The 27,745-nt window shown below is 41.9% G+C and overlaps 1 protein-coding gene across 2 annotated transcripts in view; it reads right to left on the bottom strand.

The window, feature by feature from the left end:
• The window catches only part of USP10 (ubiquitin specific peptidase 10), a 73,823-nt gene extending 48,032 nt beyond the window's left edge, over positions 1-25,791 (bottom strand). The window contains exon 1 of one of the 2 annotated variants that reach the window (XM_036274998.1): positions 25,697-25,790. In XM_036274998.1, coding sequence (XP_036130891.1) covers positions 25,697-25,717 — 21 coding nt within the window. In that variant the 5' untranslated portion in view covers positions 25,718-25,790. Of the gene's footprint in view, positions 1-25,696 lie in introns of both variants that reach the window. The other variant, XM_036274997.1, reaches the window with a different exon arrangement.
• Between the last annotated feature and the right edge of the window lie 1,954 nt (positions 25,792-27,745).

Below are 27,745 nucleotides of genomic sequence, written 5' to 3' on the forward strand. Positions count from 1 at the left end.
AAGGCCTTCCAGCCTGGGAGGCTCAGTTTCCTCTCCTTTCCAGCTGACCCCAGCTCAGTCTTTCAGAACTCCCACTGTTCTCGTGTCTGATTATTCTCTGATCCATTCTAGGCAGGCCATGAAAAACATATATACAAGAAATACTTCAGGAAAAAGGGGGCATGCCCATAAAACATTTAGGAAGGAAGCATCGTCCCTGTACTGGGAGGTCCTGGTTCGATTCCAGTCAGGACACATGCCTGGAATTTTAGGCTCAATCCCCAGTGGGGGGGTGTGCAAGGGGCAGCCAATCGATGTTTCTCTCTCTCCCTTCCTCTCTCTCTAAAAAAATCAATAAAAACATATTTAAAAAGAAACATTAAGGACTAATAAACTGGTTTGAGTAATAAAAGCCTTAATTTTATCTCTATAATGAGGGGATGCTGGACTAGACAATCTCCAAAGTTCTTCCTAGTCCCAAAAGGATCTCCTGGATCAAACAAGGACTAAGAAACATGGATTTGGAAATATTCTCAGACTATACAGGCTACAACATGGATGGACCCTGAAAACATGATGCTGAGTAAAAGAAGCCAGACACAAAGGGCTACGTGTTGTATGATTCCATTCATATGAAATGTCCAGAAGAGGCAAATTCCTAGAGACAAGAAGTAGACTGTGGTTGCCAAGGGCTTGGGGGAGGGAAGAAATAGGGGGGGGGGGGGATCCTGCTGCTAATAGGTGTGGGATGAAGTGTTCCAAAATTGACTGTAATGACAGCTGCGCAACTCTGTGAATACACTAAAACCAATGGAATGTACACTTATCTAAATGCATGAATTCTATGTTATTTGAATTGTATCTCAGTAAAAATAAGAAGTAAAAAAACCAGGTCAGTACTTGCATAAAAATAAACATTTTAACTTCTTTACTTAATTTTATTGATCACAGTCCTGTACTTGGTGGATGCTAACTGGTTTTGGAAAGCCAGGTGGAGGGTTTTGAGGATATCTGGGGATGACACTGTTTAAATAGCCAAAGCACAGCAGGAATTTCGTTGATTTAACCTTGTGTATTGAGCACCAACTATCCATGGTGAACTGTGCTAGATTATGGGAATAAACTCTGAATTAGACAAACACAGGGTTCAGGACATGGTGACATTTAGTTTTGTAACAGTGCGAGTGGATTGCAAGTTGCAATGAGTGTTACAAAAGGAAAAAAAAGAGAGAGACAAAAGAAAAGGAGGCAGAAAAGGCTTGTTCCTCAAAAGAATTCTGCTTTACTTTCTTGGGGCAGATGGGTCCTGAAAATGGATAAACTGTGTAACAAAGCCACACCCACAGACAGTGTCCTTCCTTCTTAGGATTCAAATGTCAAAGTACTGAAATTTAGTGTCTAGTTTCATATGGTTTGCATGTATTTTATTCTGACTATTAAAGTCCCGTCAAAAGATTTTTAATAAGTTGGCTTTATATACTTTAAGTGCTTTCATGGAGATTCTGAGCTAAAACTTGTATTGACAGACTACATCTCCAAATTGGAAAATGTGATTAACGGAAAGCCACTTTTACCAACTTTCCAGTCCCATGCCTACATTAGTTACATTACACAATGGCAGTTAAATTTTAACTTGTTTTGCTCTAAACTGGTACTAAACAGCAAGATAATAGACACACCCCTCATTATTCAATAACTTGCTATATACAATTTTTATCACATGGAACAGAGCTGATAAATTAGAGAATGAATTCAGTGCATGTTATTTGGTATAGACCTACTAGAAGTTCAAGATCCCACCTATTTTCACATCCGTTACAAATACCTTGTTGCTAATCAGGGGAAGGGAGGAGACTGAGGAGAGGGGACAGAGAAAAAGAGCAGTACATCAATACAAAAGAAACTGAAACAGTACAGCTGACCCTTGAACAACACGGGCTTAGCCGCACAGGTCTACTAACGTGTTTTTTTTGTTCCCCAAATAAATACCTGTACTGTTTTTGATCTGTGGCTGGAAGTCCTTGGATGCCAAGGGCTGACTGTATGCCAAGAGAAAACTTATATTTTGGGGAGTCAAAAGTTAAATGCAAATTTTTGACTGCAGGAGTCAGTGCCTCTAACCCGAGTTGTTCTCAACCATAGTTCTATCTTTGCTGGGGCCAGGAATGAATGAGGACAGGTTGCAAGAAGGCACAGGGGAAATTTTGGGGAACTTTTGGGAGTGATGAAAATGAAAGATATGGTCGTCTTGACTGTGGAGGTGATTACACAAACATATACATTTGTTAAAATTCATCAATCGATATACTTTAAATCAGTCAAATGCACTGCACACAAACTATTATGCCTCCAAACCAGGAACCAAGTTAAATTCATCTTTGAATCCCTAGAAGTTAATGCAATACTTGACATACAGCAGGTGCTTAAAATAGCTGTGTTGAACAAATGAATTCAGAAAAAAGAGAAAAGCCACAACAAATGAAGTTCTAGGGATAAGGAATGATAACCTCTGCATACTCACAACAATAGTTTAAATACCCAGTCATAAGTGGGCTCACAAAATTTTAACTTGACTGCTCTGACTAGTTTTTGTTTTTAACTATCACTAGAAATGTTCCAGCCAGGAGCACAGTTTTTATTTTTAAATCTAATCCTTCAATATAATTAAGATATAATATCTCATTTTTAACTTAAACATCATCAAGGCAATTGAATTAAGCTGTAAAGAAAACTTTACAAGAATATCTATTTTGACCTAGAGAAAAAACATTCACAATTACCACATGGACTCCCAAACTAAAGAAAAATCAACTTCCAAATTTTTAAAACTAGAAGCGGGGGGGGGGGGGGGGGGGGGGGCGCAAAACAGACCATAGATGTGATCAGAAAGTATGAAAGCAGGTCAACCTTTTAAAAATCCATTTTTATTCCCCATCACACTATCCTTGACCACCAAGGATAAGTCACCTGTGTCCAATGTGAAGAGGGAGGCATTCTCCTAGTCTTTCTTATGCATCTCTTTTTTGTTTAAACTTGTAACTCTCTCTCTCTCTCTCTCTCTCTCTCTCTCTCTCTCCATTAACTATCTGTTTACAGTCAGATTTACTTTCCTGTCATAAACATGGAGTCAAATTTCTGAGGAAAAAAAATATTTCCCTTAAAAAAGATGCACAATAAAGGAAGACTGACTATACCAACTATTGATAAGGATACGGAAGAAAGGGAATTCTCGTGCACTGCTGATGTGGATGTAAAATGATACAGCTGCCTTGGAAAAGCCTGGCAGTTTCTTTCTTTCTTTTTTTTTTTTAAATTTTTTTTTTCTTTATTGATTTTTAGAGAGACAGGAAGAGACAGAAACATCGATGAGAGAGAACATTGATTGGCCACCTCCTGCATGGCCCCCCACTGGGGATCAGGCCCAAAACCTAGGCATGTGCCCTGACCAGGAATTGAACCAGCGACCTCTTGGTGCATGGGTCAATGCTCAACCACTGAGCCACACCGGCCAGGCAAGCCTGGCAGTTTCTTATAAAATAAAACATACACTTACCATATGACCCAAACAAGTCTACTTCTAGGTATCTTACCCAAAGAAGTGAAAATATATGACCACACAAAGACTTGTACATGAATGTGGTCAATTTCATAGAGTAGTCAAATACTGGAACAACAAATGTCCATTAAGAGGTGAAGAGATAAATGAATTGTGAAATATCCCTATAATGGAATACTACTCGGCACTGAAAAGGAATGAACTCTCACATACAGCATGGTTGACTCTCAAAAATTAGATGCAGAGAAGAAGTCAGATAGAAGAGTATACTCTGTACATTTCCACATAAACAAAATTCTAGAAAGGAGAAACTTAGCCTACAGTGGCAACAGATCAGTAATTGCTTCGGTATAGGTGAGGATTCATGACAGAGTCATGAGGGGACATTTTGGGCAACTGAAACATTCTATATCTTGAATGTGATGGTAGTTACCCTGGTGTATGCATTTGTCAAAACTCAACTGCAAACTCAAAAGGGTACATTTATTGTTAATTAAAGTATACCACAATAAAATTGATTTTTTAAATTCATGCACAAATTCATTAACGAATGCATATCTACAAATAAGGAGACCACAGACCACAGCATGTTTTTTACTGATTTTAGAGGGAGAGGAAGGGACATGGACAGAAAGATAGAAACATTAATGAGACAGAAACATCAATATCAATCGGCTGCTTCCTGCAGGCTCCCTACTGGGACTCCTATGACCTCTTGCCAAGGACCTTTACATAAGTACAAGACTTTTTTTTTTTTTTTTAATCCTCACCCGAGGACATTTTTTTCGATATTTTGTTCAGATAGAGTGGGGGGGAGGGAGGGAGGGAGGGGGAGAGGGAGGGGAGAGAGAGAGAAACATTGACATGAAAGGGACACATCGAGTGGTTGCCACCTGCACAACCCAACCAGGGCCGGGGACAAACTGCAACCGAGGTACGTGCCCTTAGCGGGAACCGAACCCAGGTCTCTCCGGGCCGCAGGCCGACGCTCTTACCACTGAGCCAAACTGGCCAGGGCTGGAATTTTTTAAAAAGAGCTTATGTTCCGCCCTGGCTCAGTGGTTAGAGTGTCGGTCCACAGATCAATGAGTCGCGGGTTAAATTTCAGTCAAGGGGACATACCTCAGTTGCGGTTCATCCCTGGTCCTGGTCGGGGTCGTGCGGGAAGGAGGCAGCCAGTTGATGTGTCTCTCTCACATTGATGTTTCTCTCTCTCTCTCTCTCTCCCCCCTTCTGCCACGCCCTCCTCCTCCCACTATGTCTGAAAATCAATGGAAAAATATCCTCCAGTGAGGATAAGAAATAAAATTTAAAAAAAGATTTCATGTTCCTTAGTCCAAACACTCTTACTAGTGGTACAAAACAAACACTACCTAAACTATTGTGCGTGATATTTGTATTTTGCTCCATGTTACCGTTGTAAGGGTGCCTGCCCTTATTTAAGCCTCTGTGCCATCATCACTCAATTACCACCTCAGATTGTTGGTGCCTGGCTCAGCCTTTATAACTGCCTAAATCCCCTGACCACCTACTCAAACTACTGCCAACAACACTGAATCAAAATTCTCGTGTTTCATTAAACAGAGTGCTACATGGGCAAAAACTTGTAAGTGCATCTGTTCTACAGGATTTCTCACTTAATGAAATATGCTGGAACCAAACCAACAAAAGCTTGGCTACTAAAGCCACCTGCCAGAAAGGAAAGTGCATCACTAAATCGGAGCTTCTACATAAATGATTTTCTTCTAATTTACTGGCCATTGCCAATGGTCTCTTCAAATACCTTGGAAAATCTAGAGTTGCCTAACAAGAAGTATTTATGTTAGTGAATACACACACCCCTTTCCTTCCAATTTTAAGGAGGAAGTATGGAATGTTCCCCTTAATGAGTTGTTCTGGTTGTTAGTGAAAAACAAAGTTACTTAGAAGAACTGGTAGAAGCAGTAAAAGCTACAGAATTAATTATAATCTGCTTACAATAAAGAATGCAGCCCAGCCGGTGTGGCTCGGTGGAGTAAGCATCACCCTATGGACTGAGAAGTCCCAGTTTGATTCCTGGTCAGAGCACATGCCCGGGTTTTGGGCTCAATCCCCAGGGGGGGGCATGCAGGAGACAGCAGATCGATGTATCTCTCTCACATAGATGTTTCTATCTCTCTCTCCCTTCCTCTCTTTCTAAAAAAGAAAAATCAATTTAAAAAAATAAAAAATACGGATGCAAGCCCTGGCCGGTTTGGCTCAGCGGTTAGAGCGTCGGCCTGCAGTCCAGAGAGACCCAGGTTCGGCTCCCGCTAAGGGCATGTACCTTGGTTGCAGTTTGTCCCCAGCCCCGGTTGGGTCGTGTGGGTGGCAACCACTCGATGTGTCCCTTTCACGTCGATATCTCTCTCTCTCTCTCTCTCCCCCTCCCATTCTATCTGAACAAAAAATGGAAAAATGTCCTCAGGTGAGGATAAAAAAATAAATAAATAAGGATGCAAAAGGGGTACTGATAGCTAAGGACCTGCCACATCCCACTGAGGAAGCAGGGCTTTAAAGATTTTTAAAAATTGATTTTTACAGAAAGAGGTAAGAAGAGGTAGAGAGAGAAAAACATTGATGTTAAAGCAGAACATCGATCAGATCCACTGATTGGCTGCCTCCTGCACACCCCCTACTGGGGATCAAGCCCACAACCCTGGGCATGTGCCCTGACCAGAAATCGAACCAGCAACCTTTCAGTGCATGGGACGATGCCCAACCAACTCAGCCATACCAGCCAGGGCCAGAAGCAGTGTTTTAAATTAACACTAATTCTTTTTCTGTATTACTTAGCAAAATATATCTCCCGCTGTGCCTCCAAAATAACTAATGAATTAAAGACATTTATCTTTCAATTTACTGTTGTGCTATAATTAGCTCTGAGAAGAGAATCAACTCACAATTAGAAACCATTTTTTAAAAGATTCATACACCTGAAACCAATACAAAATAATAATGTAAACTGTAACTAAAAAAAATTTTTTAAATAAATAAACATAACAGAAACAGACTCATAGATACAAAGAACTTTTTGTTGGTTGCCAGATGGGAGGGGGGTTTGGGGGCATGGGTGAAAAAGGTGAAGGGATTAAGAAGTACAAATTGGTTGTTAGGCTGATGAACCTCAGAGCGAAGGGAGGAGGAGGGGATAAAGAGATAAACCAAAGAACTTATATGCATATATGCATAACCAATGAACACAGACAATAGTGTGGGGAAGGCATGAGGGAGACAGGAGTGGAGAGGAGAGGGTCAATGGTAGGGGGTGGGGGGAGACATCTGTAATACTTTCAACAATAAAGATAAATTTTAAAACTTAAAGAACATATAAATAAATAAATAATTGGTCCCCAAGATGCCACACAATACTGTTTTCAGTATGCATAAGATAGAACTTGTGAATACTCTGCAGTACCTAATAATATTGAAGAAAAAACATTTAATAATGAAGAATATTCACAACGCAAGAAATGGGGAGGAACACTTTCCTAAACAACATATAGTATAATTCTAATCCTTTTTATTGAAAAAAAGAAATGCACCCTGGCTAGTTTGGCTCAATGGTTAAGAGCACCAACCCTCAGACCGAAGGGCCAAGGGTTCAATTCCCAGTCAAGGACACATAGCTGGGTTGCCGGATCCCAGGCCCTGGTCAGAGTTGTGCGGGAGGCAACCGATGCATGTGTCTCTCTTACACTGATGTTTCTCTATCTCTCTCTGTCTCTTCCTCCCTTCCTCCCACTATATCTAAAAATCAATGGAAAAACATCTTTGGGTGAGGATTAACAAAAAAAAAAAAAAGAGAGCATTATTATAACTACATTACAATGAAGCTGCCTAGCTCCCAATACACCCTGACTATCCCAAAGCCTTCACTTCCACTACCTGCTGCCAATGCCTGAGCTGAGGCCTTCAGCACTTCTCAAATGGATCACTCCAAGTGCCTACCTGGTCTTCCTGCTTTCAGTTTCACCCTTCACCCTCCAAACCACACATGGCCACCACAGAGCTTCCTCCAAAATGTGAATCTAGTTATTTTGGTCCCTAGGAACCACCTTTCAAGTCCCCCAGTACCTTTCAGGGTAAAAGGCTCAAGCAGAGCATACAGGAGGCTTCAGGACTTGGCTCCCTCCTTCTACCATTACAGATTCATCTGCCACATCCCCCCATACAGCCCTGCACTACAGGTGTCTCCATGCACTTCCGCATGCTGTGCACATGGTATCACCCGCACTGAGTGCCTTCTCTGGGGCCTCCACTGGCCTGGCTAACTGCTCCTTGCACTATAAAACTGTTCCAGAGTCCCATCTTTGCAAATTATTTTCTTAAAAAAGCTGCTGAGTTACTCACTCTGGATTTTAACAGATGATTAGCCTCTTACACACTCAACTGTGGACTTTCTGAATATACAAACTGTGTTGCATCTTTCATTAATTTAGTCATCAATAAATATTTATTGAACACTTATGTTCTAGGCCCTGGGAATGTATCAGTGAAAAAAAAAAAAAAACAACATACAAATCCTTGCCCTTATTAAAGGTACATTCTGGTAAGGGGAGACAGAAAATGGATAAAATAACTATGGTAAGATATTAGATATACAGAGTATCAGAAGGTGGTAAATGCTTCGAAGACAAAGGCAAGAAGATGTCAAGAGGGAAAGCGGGTGCAATTTTAAAGCGGGCAGTAAAGCAGACCTCCCTGAGAAAATGTAATCAACACAGTGACCCAAAGCCAGGGAGCAAGCCACGTGGACAGAGGAAAGGATTTTGTCTACAGCAGAGGGTCTCAAGTAGAGGCGACTTGTTCCAAATCATTTTGGTATGCACAGTGCCTGGCATATAGCTGAGCTCCAAAAAACAAAATTAACGGATTAATGATGACACTGGCTGGGATATCTAAGGTAAGAAAGGTGGCAAATATAAAAATTACAGGTAAGCCAACTGAAAAGTTCTCTTTCCAAGCTCATTACTGACACACAATTAGGTTCTTTACCTAAAGGCTGACAGCTCCTTGGCTCTTGAATTTGGGGGATAAGGGCATCTGCTCTGGCCATGTTAATAAAGGATCACTGCCATGGCCCACCAACGGGGCATGGGAAAGCTATGGTGAAAGCATTTTATTTGCATCAGTAATTGTTCTCTGATCTCAGGACTGCATTTCTTGAAACACAGCCCAAACAATGAAACAAAACAGATACAAATAACCTGGATTCAAGAAATTACATGTTGGAGAGGTTGTGGCAAAAAAAAAAAAAGAACCTTCATTCACTGCTGGTGGGAATGTAAACTGGTAGAGCCACTATGGAAAACAGTATGGAGGCTCCTCAAAAAATTAAGAACAGAGTTACCATATGACCCAGCAACCCAACTCTTCTGGGTATCTACCATAAAAAAAAAAAATTGAAAATATTTATTTACAAAGATATATGCATCCCTATGTTCACTGCAGTATTGTTCACAGTGGCCAAGACACAGAGACAACCAAAGCGTTGGACAAAAAAGATCTAGTACATATATACTGTGGGTACATATGTACTGTGGAATACTACTCAGTCATAAGAAAAGATGGATCTTGAGAGTATCATGCTAAGTGAAATAAGTCAGACAGAAAAAAATCAAGAACCATATGATTTCACTCATGTAGGACATAAAACTGAAAGCAACAAATGAATAAGAAAAACAAACAAAAATTCATAGACACAGACAACAGTATGGTGGTTACCAGAAGGAAGGGGGATGCGGTGGGAGTAAAGGGAGCCATGCATGCCCTGGCCAGTTTGGCTCAGCAGTTACAAATGTCAGCCCTCGAACTGAAGGGTCTAGGGTGCAAATTCCTGGACAAGGGTATGTACCTGGGTTGCAGGTTCAATCCCAGGCCCTGGCTGGGGTTGTGCGGGAGGCAACTAATTGATGTGTTTCTCTCTCTCCCCCCCCCCCCCATCCCTTCCACTCTATGAATCAATGGAAAAATATCCTCAGGTGAGGATTAACAACATCAATAACAACAAAGAGCAAAGGGAGTCAAATATATGGTGAGGGAACAATATTTAACTTTGGGTGGTGGGCACACAATGCAATATATAGATGATATATCATAGAGACATACACTTGAAACCTATACAATTCTATTAACCAATGTCACCCTAATAAATATAATTTTTTTAAAAAAAGAAAAAGAAACTACATAACAGAGATAAACAGAGCCATGAAAAACCTTAAAGGAAGCTTAGAGGTCACCCATGTACTCTTAATGTAGAAACTATAATCAATCTGAAATACTTTATGAGAAGTAGCCCACCTCTTCTTAATCATGGTTCTGTATGTTTTTGTCCTGCCAGAACTAAAAACACCAAAACCCATATGCAGTCCTGAACATACTAAATGATGACCAGGTGTTCTCTTTTACTTCCTTCAACTGATATCTTTGTCAATTAACTTATCCATTTGACACACAGTTAAGGCAAGATGCTGTGCTAGAGGCAGTGGGGGCCCTGGAGGAGAACCATACATGATATTAAAATAAACCTTCCTGAGCCCTGGCCAGTTTGGCTCAGCGGTTGGAGCGAAGGCCTGCGGACCAGAGAGTCCCGGGTTCGGTTCCCCCTAGGGGCACGTACCAAAAGAATAAATAAAAATAAATAAAAAAATAAACCTTCCTGAGCCAATCAGTTCACTCCCAGGGCCCCTGAACTCCTACTTCACTTCAGGGCACCTGCCAGAGCTCTAGTTAAACAACCATCTGTGTGGTATTACCCTTTGCCAAGCAGGGCCATGTCTTCCTTCCACCACTCTGGGCACAGGGCCCATACAGGCCCAGCAGGCTGTAGGCCTCCACAAATGGCCAATGGACTCACAAACGGCCAATGGACTATAGAAGAAAAGATGGAGCACCTACAGAATTGAAGTCCACAGGGTCCTCAAAGCTCATCATGCACACCACATACATTGGAGTCCTTTCCTTTTTCATAGAGAAGTGAAGAACTAATTAACAGAGCTAACTCAAATCTATCAGCCAAGAAGAAATCAATAGGAAAGAAACAAAATGGCAATGTACTTTACTTTCTGTCCACCTTAAAAACAACAACAAAAACTCATTTGTTCAACATGTTATCTTGGGATGAAAAGTAAACTCTTTCCAAACTCAGCCCTGGTAACTCTGTATCCAGGTCTAGTCACTGCTAGAATATAGCTACAGTATCCTTGTGTGTCAAGTTCAAGTTATAGTCAGCTAAACTTCCAACCAAAACTAAAGTTTTGAGCATGCTTTTTTTTTTTTTAAATCCTCACCTGAGGACATTTTTGCATTTATCTTCAGGTTGAGGGGGAGGGAGACAGGGAGGATGAGAGAGAGACACATCGACTGGCTGCCACCCACACGACCCCAACTGGGGCCGGGGACAAACTGCAACCGAGGTATGTGCCCTTAGTGGGAACCAAACCCGGGACTCTCTGGTCCACGGGCCAATGCTCTAACCGCTAAGCCAAACTGGCCAGGGCTTGAGCATGCTTTTAAGATTTTTTAAAAGCTATTTCTTACCTTTTTCTCACAAAATAGAACTCTAGTCACAGATGAAAAAGAAAGTTTATGCACCTGGCACTTAACTCACACTATGTAGCTATGGCATAGAAAAGCCAAGAGTATAAAAACCAAGATAGAACAAGAGTAATTATTTTTTTAGCATTAGTTTGTGAAAAACTTAAGGCAAAAATTTCTTAAGCTGATAAATCCATGACCGGCAACCAAAAGCAGAAAGAATGTCTGATGGCAAATTGGCTGGCTGTGTGATACACCCCCAAAGAGATTTTGTCCACAACCAGGCTTTAGGATGAATTAGAAGTTAGTTCTAACTCTGGGACAACAGACATTCACAGTAAAAATGAGCTGTGATGGGGTTGGTGCTGCTCCCATACTGTCCATTAGGGTCCTGTTTCATGACATGGAGCACAGCAGTCATCAAGCGGAACAACTCATGCTTTGGGGAACATTTTTGTATTTACAGATTTTTTTGTAATTGTTTCACAACTTACAAACCCCAACACAGCCCTCAGCATACGCCAAAAGCTGAATAAATGTTTGAGAAAAAGGAACTGATCAATTTAGTTAATGAACTTCAACAAAACTGAAATCACACTGTGAAGATCCAATGTGATGGATCTTCAAAACTTTCTGGTTTTTCAGCTGCTTCTGTTTCCACAATTCATTCCACTCAATGCTAAAATTGGATAATGTCACCTCAGAGTGGTACAACCTGTATTTTGTTTGTTAATCCTCACCTGAGGATATTTTTCCATTAATTTTTATATAGAGGGGATAGGAGGGAGAGAGGGAGAGAGAGAGAGATGGATTCGAGGGAGGGAGAGAGAGAGAGAGAGAGATGGATTCGAGGGAGAGAGAGAGAGAGATGGATTCGAGGGGAGGGGAGAGGGGAGAGAGAGAGAGAGAGAGAGAGAGAGAGAGAGAGAGAGAGAGAGAGATGGATTCGAGAGAGACACATCAATAAGTTGACTCCGGAATGACCCTAATTGGGGCCAGGGATTGAACCTGTAACCCAGGTACTGCCCTTGACCAGGAATTGAATGAGTGACCCTTAGGTCCAAGGGCCAACACTCTAACCACTGAGCCAAATCAGCCAGAGCACAACCTGTATTTTTGGTAGCTGCTCACACCTAACCTAAACAGAAGAAGTTAAAATATTTTTGTCCAAAGTATGACTTAGTTACTCCCATTCATGAGAAAGTGGTCGACAGATTAAGTGGAAAAAGCTGTAAACAAAAACATATGGAGTCTCTGAAACTTGAGTGTGGCTAAAATAACATGCAGCAGTTGTCCAAAACACAGATTTGGGGCCTGGTCACAGGGATCCCTACTCAGTACATCTGGATGATGATCACAGTGCCAGTTGATTCTCATGGGAGAAGACCATGACCAAGAATCATAACTAAAATATCATTATATAAAATGATTCCGGTCAAGATGGTGGCGTAAGTAAACATGCTACCTGCCTCCTCCCACGTGTCAAAATTACAACTAAACTACAGAACAAACATCCTTCAGAACTGCCTGAAATCAAGCTGAATGGAAGTCCTACAACTACAAAATTAAAGCAGCAGCCACATCGAGACTGGTAGGAGAGGCAGAAACAAATGACTGGTCCCACACTCACATGCGGCGGATAAAACTCAGGAGGGACACCTCGGCTGTGAAGGCCCTCCCTGAGGAGTAAGGGGTCCCCATCTCACACCAGGCACCCAGCTCAGGGTTCCAAGACCAAGAAGATAAGTTCCCATACCTTCTGCCTGTAAAAACCAGCAGGAACTGAGGCTGAGAGAAGCTGAAGCTGCTGGAGCCCCAGGCAGCTCTTCTTAAAGGGCCCACACACCGACTTACTTGGACTTGCTCCCTCTGAGCTCCAGTTTGAAGGGGAGGCCGCTTGAAAGGTACCAGAGACATACGGGGAAGAACTGAGTTGTCTGGCATTGGGGTAAAAACTGGAGAGGCAGCTTTCTCCTGAACAGACTTGCTGGTGGAGGCCGTTGTTCCTTTGGTGAGCCCTTCCCCCACAGGGCAGGCAGATGGCAGCCATGTGTGGAACTCCAGGCCCATACTGTTTGCCCCACCCTGGTGATTCCCTGAGGCCCTGCCTGACCCAACTTTCAGGCCTACCCAAGCTGTTCCCTGTGGCCTTACCATAAGAATGGGCCTGTCTTGGATCCTGATTCAGATTTTCCTAAATTCTTTCAAACAAGCAGCATCTGGCCACAGCGAGCCCCATACCTCTTGCTAAGTGGCCCCAAGCCCAGCACTAGAAGCAGCCAGCCTTGGTTCACAGCTTGGCTTCGCTTGGGCACCTCCAAGCCCAGCACAAGAAGCAGCCATCTGCAGATCACTTTGTAGCTTATACCTATGGCCCCGGGTAGAACACAGGCAGTGGCTGACCTTGCCCCAGAGGCAGCACACCCAGTGGACAGCTTCAGACCACATCAAGGCACCACCACCCAACCACCTCCACAAGTGATACACGCAAGGAATGGACTCAGTCCGTACCAGAGCACTGCTGAAGTAAGTCTTGCTCTGTGTGGTAAGCCCCTGCACAGCTGATCATCCAAGGTAGTCAGAGGTCGGTGGTTAGTGGGCACAGTCAGTACTTGCAGCTGATCAGCCTGAGTAAAACCCTCCCACTGACGTGCCAAAAGAAATCAAGACTCAATTACAACAGAAGGGTGTCAAGTCCACAAGAGGGGTGCACCTCAAGAGCCCAGCTGGGTGATCAGGAAGCTGTGCCACTGGTCCCTATAGGACACCTACTACAACAGGCCACCCTAGGAAGCCTAGGAGACATAGCAACTCTACCTAATACATAGAAACAAACACAGGAAGGCAGCCAAAATGAGGAGACAAAGAAACATGTCTCAAATGAAAGAACAGAATAAAACTCCAGGAAAAGAACTAAATGAAATGGAGATAAGCAGTCTAACAGATGTAGACTTCAAAACACTGCTGTAAGAACACTCAAGGAACTTAGTGAGGGCCTCAAGAATATAATAAAGGACCACTCAGAAATTAAGGATGCAGGCCGGCCGGTGTGGCTCAGTGGTTGAATGGTAACCCATGTACCAAGAGGTCACAGTTCGATTCCCAGTCATGGCACATGACCAGGTTGTGGGCCCGGTCGCCAGTGGGGGGCATGCAGGAGGCAGCCACTCAATATTCTCTCTCATGGATGTGTCTAGCTCTCTCTCTCTCTTTCACAAATCAGTAAGGAAAAAGAAATGAAGGATGCATTAACTGAAATAAAGAATTATTTAGAGGGAATCAATAGTAGAGTAGATGAAGCCAAGAAGCAAATCATCGATTTGGAATATAAGGAAGCAAAAAACACCCAATCAGAACAGCAAAAAGAAAAAAGAATCCCCCCAAAAATGACGATAGTATAAGGAGCCTGTGGGACAACTCCAAGCGTACCAACATTCGCATCATGGTAGTGCCAGAAGGAGAAGAGAGAGGGCAAGAAATTGAAAACCTATTTGAAAAAGTAATGACAGAAAACTTCCCTAACTTGGTGAAGGAAACAGACATACAAGTCGAGGTAGCACAAAGAGTCCCAAACAAGATGAAACTCTATATGGCCCTCTTTTTCTCCCGCTCTATCTGAAGATAAATGCAAAAAAAAAAGTCCTCAGGTGAGGATTAAATAAATGCCAAAGGTTAAAGACAAAGAGAGAATCTTAAAAGCAGCAAGAGAAAAGCAATTAGTTACCTACAACAGAGCTCCAATTGTCATCCGATTTCTCAAAAGAAACTTGGCAGGCCAGGAGGAAGTGGCAAGAAATATTTAAATTGATGAAAAGCAAGGATCTACAATCAAGATTACTCTATCCTGCAAAACTATCATTTAGAATCAATGGCCATATAGAGTTTCCCAGACAAGAAAAAGTTAAAGGAGTTCATCACCACCAAACCAGTATGAAATTATATGAAATGTTGATTAGTCTTCTTGAAGATAAAAAAAAAATATGAACAATAAAATGGCAATAAATACATATCTGTATCAACAACTGAATCTACAAACAAAATGAGCAAGCAGAACAGAAACAAATAGATACAGAGAACTTTTTGTTGGCTGCCAGATGGGAGGGAAGTTAGGTGAAAAAGGTGAAGGGATTAGGAAGAACAAATTGGCTGATGAACCTCAAAGGGAAGGGGGGGAGGTGGGGTGGGAAGAGAGAAATTAAAGAACTTAAATGCATATATGCATAACCAACAGACACAGACAATAGTGTGGGGAAAGCAGGAGGGGGACAGGATTGGGGAGGAGAGAGTCAAGGGGGAAAAAAGAAGGACATCTGTAATACATTCAACAATACAGATAAGTTAAAATACACACACACACACATACACACACACATACATATATGTATATATATTATGATAGCTGTTTGTGTGTGTGTGTAGTGTATGTATGTGTGTGTATATATATAAAATGATAGCTATGGATGGTGCCAGGTTGGTACTAGACTATCAAGGCGAGGGCATCACTTTCCAAGTTATTAAATGTCTAATCATTATGTTGAACACCTGAAATTAATAGTAACTATCAACTGTAATTTAAAAATTTTAATTAAAAAAATAAGTTAAAAAAATGATCCCAAATGTCTAAAATTCACTACAAAAAGTACTGAAGGGAAGTATTTCAAAATATAGGGGTGGGGAAAGTAGGTTTACAGTTGTGAGTACACGAAACAGAGTTTACTCATGTGTTATTTATATATTATTGTAGTATTTTGTCTTATTATTATGGTACCACTGTGAACTCTTTTTGAGTTAATAACATGCATATCTTTTCCATACAAGCTATAAATCGACTTTTTTTGCCCACGCCTATATTAACAGCAGTCATCTCAGAGTCGTGGGATCTAATGGGTGATATTTTTCATGTTTTCTTATTTCCTAGGAGCATAAAAAAACAAATGATTGTTTTTAAAGGTGACTCCCCTAAAAAATAAAGGGAATAATCCCAAATGATCTTCCATAAAGACTCTATCCAATTATCACAGATGACATACAAGGGCTATTATTCCTTGCATTAATCTGTCTCAGATGTCCATAACAGAATGCCCTATACGTTCCCCTCAAAGTTTTGGGGTTTAAGATGATACAGATGCTGAGGTAACAAAGAGTACATTCCCAGCCAGATCTGGAGGAGAGCCTGAAGAGTAATACCCTTGACAACCCTGCGTGTACTACCTGTCCACTTCCTACAACCTGTGGTTTTATTCCTAAAAGCTGTGGTTTCCCAGACACCCACCTGCTTACATGATCAAACACAGTCTTTGGCTTAGACTCCCAAGCTCCTTCACCTCTCCTCAGATTCCTGTCCAATCATATCACCCTATACATCAATCAGCTACAATTCTATCTTGGGTTCCCAAACATGCTGCAGGCTTTGTGACTGTTTCTCCATATGTTCTCTCTTACATGCCCTTGTCCTGATGCTTCTCTCTCTAAATGTCACCTTTCTAGAAGAAAGGTCTTTCCAGCTTCCCCTGACAGTCACACTCTTCCTTTTTAAATTCATCTTATGCCTAATATCTCTTGGATCATGCCATTTCTATCTACTACACCCTCCCTAATCAAAAGTCCAAGAACCCTCTGACTGATCTTATTGCCACTATAACCCTGTTAGAGTCCATTCCATATAGGGCAGTCAGAGTGTGAGCCCCAAATACAATGTGATTATGAGGTTCTGTGGTCAAATACTGTATCATGTCCTCCTCCACGTTTTTCTCAGGATAGACAATAACTTCTAAGAAAGGCTGCAAGGTTGCTGTCTACCTCCCATCTCCAGGACTGAGCTCAAGACACTCTGGCTTTTTCTGAGTTCCTTAAATGTTCCAAACTCCTTCCAGTCACAGGGCTACTGCGCATGCCGTTCCCACCATCTCATGCTTTCAGCTAAGGCACCAATTCTGCGGGCACCTTTCCTTGACTTCCCCAGGCCATGCCAACAGACTGTGTTCCCTTCCTCCAGAGGCTTTTCTCAGTTTGGAGTAACACATGCCTTACTGTGATTATCTGACTAGCACTGTCTCCCCCTCACTAGGCAGCCAGTTCCCTGGTAAGAAGGACAATGACTGTTTTTGCTCATCACTCCATCTTCAGTGCCTGGCACACAGGAGCCACTCAACAACTATTTGACGAATAAGTGAATGTTCTTGACTATGTTGTCGACACCTTTGTTACAGAAATTACCAACCTAAAACAGGATTCACCAATTACTCTGTTTCTCTCCCCACTACTCAGTGAACTTCTAAAGCACAGAAAAACTCTCTTTTCAGCTCTATATTGCTAATGCTCAGCCACCAAAAATCTTTGAACAACCACAAAAGACACAGTCCTTCAAATGTGCTTTTGAATAAGGGTCTGATGTCCTACAAATTAATTCCAAATAAAATCAAATTACCCCTGAAGAACTGATTTTGTATTTTATTAATCAGAAGTGGATGGGTGAATGCAGTTGTCTCTGAGGAGGTGGACCTGGGGCGGGGAGTGGGTGTGCTTTCTTTTTTGCCATTGCAGTATTTTGATAAAAACAAAAAACAGGGGGAGAGCCCTGGCCAGTTTGGCTCAGCGGTTAGCGCATTGGCCTGCGGTCCAGAGAGACCTGGATTCGGTTCCCGCTAAGGGCATGTACCTCGGCTGCAGTTTGTCCCCGGCCCTGGTTGGGTCGTGCAGGTGGCAACCACTCGATGTGTCCCTTTCACGTCGATGTTTCTCTCTCTCTCTTCCTCTCTTTCCCTCCCACTCTATCTGAACAAAAAAAAAAATGGAAAAATGTCCTTGGGTGAGGATTAAAAAAAAAAAAATGGGGAGAAAACTTGATTTTGGAGAAGGTATGAGAACACCCAGGTTAATTCCCCAGTTCCCCAATATTCACTCTGGCTGGTGACCTACCAATCTCTCCAACAAAAGGTTTGTCTTCTCAGTCATCTTTTCTAGTGTAGAGGTGACTGACAGAGATAATCATCTGAATTTGAACCAGACCTCTTTTACAACAGAAAAACTAGGAAGCATGACTGCTATAATTAAGGGGTTAAGTGTCTTCAAAATATCATTTATTTTAAAGAAAAAAGTTGTTTGGACATTTTTTTTCTCAGAAATTTCTACAGTACTTCACAGTCCTTGGTATAATGGGTCCCAATGAGCCACTTTAACCTCCACTATATCTGCTTTATTCCCTGGCAAAATCAGGTAAAAATAAGAAAACTTACTATATTTGAATAGATGCCTCCAGTAATTTTAAAAACAAGATTTGCTCCAAAAAATCCAGCTCAATGGCTATCTGGTTAGAACAGACTGTATTATGACGAAATGGAACAACCACCCAAAAAAATGTCCTAACAGAAAAAGGCATAGAGCCCTGCCGATGTGGTCCAGTGGATTGAGCATCATCCCATGGACTGAGGGGTCCCAGTTTGATTCCTGGTCAGGGCACATGCCCAGGTTTTGGGCTTGATCCCCAGTAGGGGACATGCAGGAGGCAGCCAATCGATGTTTCTCACATTAATGTCTCTTATCTCTCTCTCTCCTTCCCTCTCTCTCTTAAAAAAAAAAAACAAAAAACAATGAAACCATATTTTTTAAAAAAAGATAAAGGCATAGGAAAAAAATATATATATATCAAACTGAAGATTAAGGATCTGAAAGGAAGAGAATTATGTTTTTAAATATTTAAATCTTTATTTCATTCATTTGTTCATCATCAATTTCACTGAGGAATTACTATGGGAAGTCATAATATGAAATGTTTTCCTTTTATCAGTCTCTTCTAGAAAATCAGATTGGCAAAGTAAAAAAGAAAAAGAATTTAGAAGTCTCAAGGCCTGCTTTTAAGTCCCTGATCACCCACTTAGAAGCCATGTAACTTCAAGTCACAAACTAAATCACACTTTACTTGTGTAAAATGGTAATAACAATGTATTACAGAGTTACTGCAAGGGTCAAACCAGCCATAGCACTGTATAAACCATGCAGTTTATACATTGCACAACATTCGCCACATGTCAATTACTGCAGTGCTTAGTGTTTTATAATAAACATGTTCTTCCTTGTCCAATTATCAGATCAACCCAGCTCTCAAATAAATATACACATCTTGGCAGCCATTTAATGGGAATTTCTACTTAAAATATCAAGAGAAGTTTTTTGTTTTGTTTTGTTTGTTTTTAACCACATTGGGCAAGCATGTCCCCAAACTCTAGAATTAAACTTCATTTTCAAATTCTCTTCTATTCCCCCAAAGCTTCCACATGTCCTATCAAAAGGAAAATGACTTGTATTTTCAGAAAGAGTAGGGAGAGTATATATTTAATGAGATAAGATGAAAATCTCTCAAGAGGCATTGCTTCCCTCCTCTGAGTTATAAACTGTCTAAAACAGGAGAAACGCTAAAGAAAAAGAACACTAGCAATCCTTCTGACAAGTTTTCAGAACATCAATTAAACTCACAAATTAATTGGTCCTGGCTAAATTTAAATGAATAAAAATAAAAATGCACTGCTTATATCCAGGGCAAAGGACATATTATGTTTATGTGAAAACAATGAATGCAGACTGTAACACCTCATGAGACCAAAAAGCAAATCAAAATTTTCTATGCAGAACCATATACTCAATGTTCCTAGGCGGTTCTAGTTCATAAGGTCTATGGCTTGCAAAATATAATTTATATTGATATCCAGCTTTACTCAATATATTAAAACATAAAAATGAGTATTTTTCACATGTAGTTACAATAATGGTAAACTTCTAATTTTTGTCTACAGTGAAGAGAATAAGTTGAGAAAATGGTCTGAAAAACCATTCCCACCACCTCCAGTGCAACCAGTGGATCTCAGCTAAGGACTATAGCTGGGGGGGGGGGGGGGGGGGGCGGCGGCGGGGGGGGGCTACACTACTCACAGGACTTCCTTTCTACTCAAGCCAGCCGTCCACAACAACAGGTGCAATCTTAATGAGTATTTGTTCCTACATTCAGTCTCTTTACAGCAGGACATACCTGGTATGTCTAACATTATTCAACTAACATTTAAACTTTTTTTTCACAGTACCTCCAATAAGAATATAAGTTTGGAGTTATCGCGGTACTTTAATCCTTTTAAGACTACTTTTCCAGAAAAGAGCAAGTGCATACCAATTTGTCTGTACCCAGTAAACAGAGATGAAAGGTGCACTTCTTTTCCTTTTCTGTTTTTTGTTAATCCTCACCTGAGGATCTTTTTCCATTGATTTTTAGAGAGAGTGGGAGGGAGGGAAGGAGAAACACTGATGCAAGAGAGACACATCAATTGGTTGCCTCCCACATGACTACAGCCAGGGATCGAACCTGCAACCAGATACATGCCCTTCACTGGGAAATCAAAACCAAGACCCTTCGGTCCACAGGCCTACACTCTTAACTCCTAAGCCAAGCCTGCCAGGGCAAAAGGAGCATTTCTTCATAAAGACAAATGGGGAGACAAAAATCCACCACCATCAGATATGGTGGGAAGGTGGGGGCTAAATGTAAATAGCAAGAAGGCAGAATAGTGGGGGCTCCAGCCTGTCTATAGGGATGCAGTTTCATTTCTTTCTTTCTTTTTTTTTTAATCTTCACCCGAGGACATTTTTCCATTTTTGTTCAGATAGAGTAAGAGGGAGAGAGAGGAGAGAGAGAAACATCGACGTGAAAGGGACACATCAAGTGGCTGCCTCCTGCACAACCCCAACTGGGGCCGGGAACAAACTGCAAGAGAGGTACGTGCCCTTAGCGGTCTCTCTGGACTGCGGGGCCAACGCTCTAACCGCTGAGCCAAACCGGCCAGGGCGATGCAGTTTCATTTCTAATGCACAATTTGTGAGACTTAGGAGAGTGCAGACTTAGGAGATGGCCTTCAAGCAGATAACCCAAAAAATCAATTAATCACAAGAGTAGTCATCATGAGTGCATAGACACGTGGTGGCAGGCACTGGGCTCTACATGCATATTATCATCTAACAATTATCAAGTAAGCCAGAAAGAAAAAGTCTAGGAGTATATGCTTTAATTCTCTGCATTACCTTTCTCTCAGCCCCAAACTACACTTCTTCCTTCATACCTCACCTACCCTTTTCACAGAAGAGGGCAACCACAGCATGGCATGTTTCAAGATGGGGCAGAATGGCGTTAACTGGCTGACAGATTTTGGTTTCTCATGTCTTCTGCTGAAAATGGGGTCATGGCTGAGGAGCTTTCAAATAGTCAGAAATGAGCCAGCTAGTGAGTCTACATTCTGAAGGCCCCCCATCTAGCTTTATGATAGATTCTATAATTTCTGAGTCTTGAAACAAATACTATGAACATACCCCTTGGGCTACCTTTATTATGCCTTCACAAATTCTTAATCCAGCCTGTTTGGACAGAAATGGTCACAGACAGACTTTTTAGGAGATCACGCCAATAAACAGGAAAATTGCAGTCCACGCACATGTAAGTCTTTGGAAATGAACATCTACACTGCTGAAATAGCACTAAAGTGACAAATGACAGTAATCCAATGGCCCAAGGCCAGTAAATTCCATTTAAACAAATATATGTTTCATGCCACAGTGACTCTCGCATGTGTGGCAGTAAACAGAAAATATAACAGTCTAATTACAAATTCAAAAGCCAACTCTTCCTCTTTTTCATATTTAGTATATTATCAGTAAGAAGTGTCCTCAGCAACCACCTTTAATGTGCCACTTGAAAAACCAGATCCATTATTAGCAAGTACTTACAAGTCTGAAATCTGTAAAAACACAAAGCAAACAAAAAATAACCTTGATGTAACTAATTCAAGTAGAGATGATACAACTTTTCTCAATTACTTGAATACTATATTCCGAGCAAAGCACAAAGTAAATGTGCCAGTTGGCTTGGCATTAAATAATCATTAAGCTTTGTAATCCTCTAAGTTTTCCTATGTGAACACTATTAAATCATGTCAGTTCCACATTTAAAAAAAAAAAAAAAAAAAAGGCCTGGAATACACCTCCTAACTTTTGCTCCAAAGAGGAACTTAGAACGAGGTGGGTCCACTTATTATTTGCTATATTTTCAATATACTGTGGTACCAACAAGATGGGCTCCAGAGCATGAGGGCGAGGCCCTGGATATGGCTCATCTGCACTGCTGGTCTATAGAAATCACTGAGGCAACAACTATCAACTCAAGAACTTTAAATAGCATAACTAATCTTAGGACATGTTTCAATATTTTGTTGTCACTATGCAAAGGAAAAAAGGTATCTCTGACTATCCTGTATTCAAATAATTTTATTTACTTCAGCTGCTTTGTGAGAATCCAATAAAAATGTCCCTTTCAAGAATTACTAATACATGCCCAGCCGGTGTGGCTCAGTGGATTGAGCATCATCCCATGGACTGAGAGGTCCCGGTTTGATTCCTGGTCAGGCACATGCCAGGTTGTGGTCTCTATTCCCCAGTGGGAAGCATGCAGGAGGCAGCAATCAATGTTTCTCTCTCACATGGATGTTTCTATTTCTTTCTCCCTTCTTCTCTCTCTAAAAAGTCAATAAAACATTTTTTAAAAAGAATTATTAATATGCCCTGGTTGGTTTGGCTCAGCAGTTAGAGCATTGGCCTACGGTCCAGAGAGACCCGGGTTCAGTTCCTGCTAAGGGCCCATACCTGGGTTGCAGTTTGTCCCCGGCCCGGGTTGGGTCGTGCAGGTGGCAGCCACTCAAAGTGTCCCTTTCACTTCGATGTTTCTCTTTCTCTCTCCCTCTCCCTCTCCCTCTCTCTCCCTCCCACTCTATCTGAACAAAAAATGAAAAAAATGTCCTCGGGTGAGGATTAAAAAGAAAAAAAAGAATTACTAATATACTAATATAGCTGTCAGATATAAAGATATTGAACAATACAGTAATACTCAGCCATATGCTGAAAACTGGATCCAAAAAATCCCATACTGTAAAATGTGGGGGTCTCTCTATTTCAAGGTAATGAAAAGACTTAGTGAGCCTGCTACAGAGGACCAGGACAGCAGTAGCCACATGATAATAGGGTCTAGGAAACATTACTGTGAATATTTCACTATATGACTTCAATGATCACAAAAATTTGTTCTGATTTAAGGCAGAACTGGTCTGTTCAAATTAATTATCCCAAATAATTTTATCAGTTCTCTCATAACAACAAATATTCATAAATTAGAGATATATTTACATTTCAGTTGTCAAAGTTCATCATTTGTATTTGTTAAAATATTGAAAGCTACTGGCATTAGAAATGATTCCAAGTTTTGCACTGTTTCATGTCAATTCGGGAAACAGGATTCAATCAACAGTATGGAAATAAGATATAATCGATATAAAGTATTAAAACTGTAAGCTTAATCCAATTTTAAAACAGGACCCTTACTGTTACTTTGTGATTGTCATTCCCAATAGTAAACAAACAATATGCATATCACTGTGCTTACTTAGCACAGGGTAAGCATTCAATATTTGTTGAATTAATGAATGAATGGCTTTTAAGGCTGAAAAACCCTTAAGGCAGCAGGTAACTGAGTAAAACAAAATTATTAAAATGCTCAAAATGATTCAAGCAGGATCCAGTCATTATATCTCATCACATATAACTTCGTTTACATTACTACTTCAAAAACAGAGAGAGAAATCATACCATTTTCTTTGCTAAACTCTCTATATTAGAACTTAATATCATTTAAATCATACTTTAAAAGAAGAACCCCAAAGTGCTGCTAACATTTATGTTCAGCTAACTTTTGCCACTCTAATTTTATAAAGATGTGTATAGGCCACACTGTTGTATAAAACATTAAGTACAGTACTAGAGCAATGAATGAAAATAAAATTACAATTAAGTTTACATATTATCACCACTAATTAACATTTCAATCAGTTTTGCAATGTGATTGGTGCTTATAATAATGGAAGTGGCCCGGCTGGTGTGGTTCAGTGGTTGAGCCTGGACCAAGAAGTTGCAGGGTTCAATTCCCAGTCAGGGCACATGCCCAGGTTGTGGGCCCAATCCCCAGTGGGGGGCATGCAGGAGGAGGCCAGTCAATGTTCTCTCTCATGAAGTTTCTCTCTCTCTCCCTCTCCCTTTCTCTCTCTCTAAAAATCAATAAAGAAAAAATAAAATTAAAAAAATAAATAAATAATGGAAGTGATTTGTGCCTAAACATGCTTTTCTCATTTCAAAATCACTGAATATTCTATTACACATTAGTTCACAATGACCCTTGTACCTGTCTGTACTTATTTTAATAAGCTATTTACATTAATATTTTAAGTTGAGAAAAAAGCAAATACCAAGTCTCTTAAAGTCTTAATTACACATTTGTAAAAATTATTCAACTACTAAGCCCTTTTTTCGTGCAAAGAACTATGCTAAATACTAAAAAGTAGATGTACACGTGAACAAAAAGTTAAAGGGGAAAACTTCTAGTGCAAAGTACCAAAAATTTAACGAAATTGAAGCCCCCTGTAAAAACCTAATTTTTAAAAAAGATTTTCAGGTTTTAAATTCCACAACGCGCATTAGTTAACAACAGTTATTAAAATCGACTTCATTTCCCAAAAGGCAACAAAAACCAGTACCAGCCACTATTTTACCGAGTAGCTACTTTGTTTCATCTCCCCGTATTTAACACAAAAGCACATTGAGATGGCATAACATTGAGATGATATAAAAGTGCAACAATTTCTAGGGATTAGATGTTAACAAATCAGCAGTCTACAGCAAGCTTGACAAATACTACTACATGCCGATTTTTATCCAGAGTATCTGTAATGGGGGGAGGGGATGTGATACAACTTAACTCTACACACACATCTCCATAAAATCGAAAGGTGCATTTTACTTTCTTTCCACTATGGGATTATTATAAATGTCCCCTAAGCTTTAGATACTGTTGTGACAGGGTGCGTTAGTGTCAGCCAGCGGAGATGGATTCGTGCAAAAGATGTCACTCAAATGCAAGTAAAAGTATGGTCTTGGAGACTTATTTTGAGTTCTCTTTGCAACAGTAACCTAAAGCTGCTCTTTAAAAGACTTGAGCCTAAAAACAAGAAAACCAGCAGCCCCTCCGTGGTCAATCAAGCTGAGAAAGCAACCTTTGGAGGCATGGGGGAAATGGGGCACCCCCAAATCTTGGTGGCTCGCTCTCGACAGAGAGGCTACGAGCGTGCCTGGATGGCTCTGACACCACGGGGGCCTCCCGCAGCCCCTAGGCTGCCTCTCGGGGCGACAAGGGCCCCATTTCCACGGTCGGCGCGGTCCAGCCGGGGAGATTTAACCCCTTCGTGCGCCCCCACGCCCTCTTCGAGCGGGCCCGGCGCCTCCTCTCCGCTGCTCCCTCCAACGGGGGATCGGGGGGCTCCGGCGCGGAACGGACCGCGGCTGCCGGCGGCCGAGGTGCGGAGACAGAGGGAGGCTCCGGGCCTAGTCCCGGGCAGCGTGTCCCGGCGCCCTCCCCCACTCCCACACGCCTCGCTCCGGGCCAGGGTGCGGGTGCCCGCCGCCGCCCGCCCGGGTACCCGCCCGCCCGCGGCTCGGGACCCCTTCCCGCCGAGGGCTCGGGTCGCCAGTTACCTGTGGGCCGCGGAGGGCCATGGCGGCCCGTTTCAATGAGCCTCGTCGCTCCACCGACTCCTCACGCTGCTTCCCCCGCTGCCGCCATCTTCTCGCCCGCACATACACACTCGCATCGGCCGCCGCGCCTGCGCACTGGCAGCACACCGCGGGGCGCGGGGAGGCCGGGCGCGCCGGGCGCGCGCTGCGCTTGCGCGGCCGACAGGTGGGCGTGCGCGGCGGGAGCTGGCCCTGGGTGGACTCTGAGCCCGCGCCTCTTGGGTGGACGCCGTCCTTCCCAGAGCGGACGAAGAGCCGCCTGGAGCCCCGTTGCGGTGCCAGAGGGGAAAGGGCAGGGGACGGAGATGAAAACGCCAAAGCACCCCGCCAGTCCTGGCTTCTCACCTGGTGGGAGGCCATCGAAGTGATGGGCGGGACCCGGGACGTCAGGTGCCGGGAACGGCAGCCTGAGGTCGGCCCCGGGGTCCCGAACCCCAAAGTCTCCCTAGGCCAGGATCTCCGCGAAGTGAGCGCGAAAATCCAGAGTCCTCTGGCTTATGAAGATCACATTTCCGTCCATTCATTCACTTACTTTTCATTCATCTGTAAACATTGAGAGCCTACTCTGTTGTCACGCCGTTTACTAGGCAATTGGAGGAGATTGAAAAACGAACAACGCGCTTGGGCCTGGCAAAGAGTAAGCACACCCAGTGTTACCTGTTACACACATAATGCGTGTAACTAGACCTACCAGCTTTGGGGTCATTGGTTCAAGAAACAGTGAGCCCCCTTTCTGACTTCGCAGTTTACCATCTGGTTTGGCCACCTTTCTAGCCGAAAAATTTCAAGCAAACTGCTTCTCTTTCCTAAGCCTTTAGTTTCCTCACCTATGAATGAGACTAATAAAATGTCTTAGGAGCTTTCTCTGAGGATCAAATTAGATGAGTGTGAGTACATTGGCTAAGAGAGCCAGCCCTCAACGAAAATTAGCTACTGTGATTGTTATTCATAACCATTAACAACATAGCCTACTATTGTCAGACCCTGTGCTAAGCCACAGAGATCAACACAAAGATCTAGTCCTACATTCCGCAAGACATGTAGCCTGGTCTTTTTAAAAATAATGGGATGCCATGAAAAATATGTTCTGAAATCAAAGAGCTAAAAAGACAAATAAAATGTGTGAGCCCTGTCTGGGTAGCTCAGTTGGTTAGAGCATTGTCCTGATATGCCAAGGCTATGGGTTTGACCCTCCATCTGGGCACATACATGAATCAACCAATGAATGCATAAATGAGTGGAACAACAAATCGATGTCTCTCTCTCTCTCTCTCTCTCAAATCAATGTTTTTAAAAATCAAATAATGTGTGAATTTTTTTTTTTTTACACATTACAGGTAAAAAAAAAATGTAATTCCAGTACTGCAATTCTCATGCACTCTAAGTAGTATTTCTCTAAATTCTGATCACTACCTGTTGTACTAAAAACAATGAGTGATAAAATGATCATCTGTTGTGATTTACTCACAATATTGGCTACACTGTATGCAGTTCTGACAATGAGCTATGCTATCTTTATTGTTTCATTCAGTACAATAAAATGTAACTCACCAACTGATTTTAAAATCCAACAAGTTGTTACAACTGCAATTTGCAAAAACATAGGAACGGTATTGACAAGATATCCCACAGAACTTAGAAAATTCAGATCCCTAGATTTGGTGACACATTTCAAGAGTCTCAAAGTCTTAAACATTTGAAATCAAAATACTCCTGGGAGCTGACATTCAGTTACAGAGGGTGCCTGTCCTCACCCACTGAAACCAGGTTCTGGAAGTTTTCCAGCATCACATCTCAGTACAGCTTCTTCTGGGACAGGTCCAGCAGCCCCAACTCCTCCTCAGTGAAGACCACAGCCACATCCTCGAAGGTCACTGAATCAGGACACTAAATTCTGAGTTGAAAGGTCTTTTCTTTAAGCATTTGAAAAATAGTATACCACTTATTTCTGGCCTCCATGGTTTCTGGCACTTGGTCATTTTCTCCTGCCCCTTCTGGGGAAGTGAAGAG

The sequence above is a fragment of the Molossus molossus genome, unplaced genomic scaffold, assembly GCF_014108415.1.
Source record: "Molossus molossus isolate mMolMol1 unplaced genomic scaffold, mMolMol1.p scaffold_m16_p_21, whole genome shotgun sequence".
In the NCBI taxonomy this organism is placed as follows: Eukaryota; Metazoa; Chordata; class Mammalia; order Chiroptera; family Molossidae; genus Molossus; species Molossus molossus.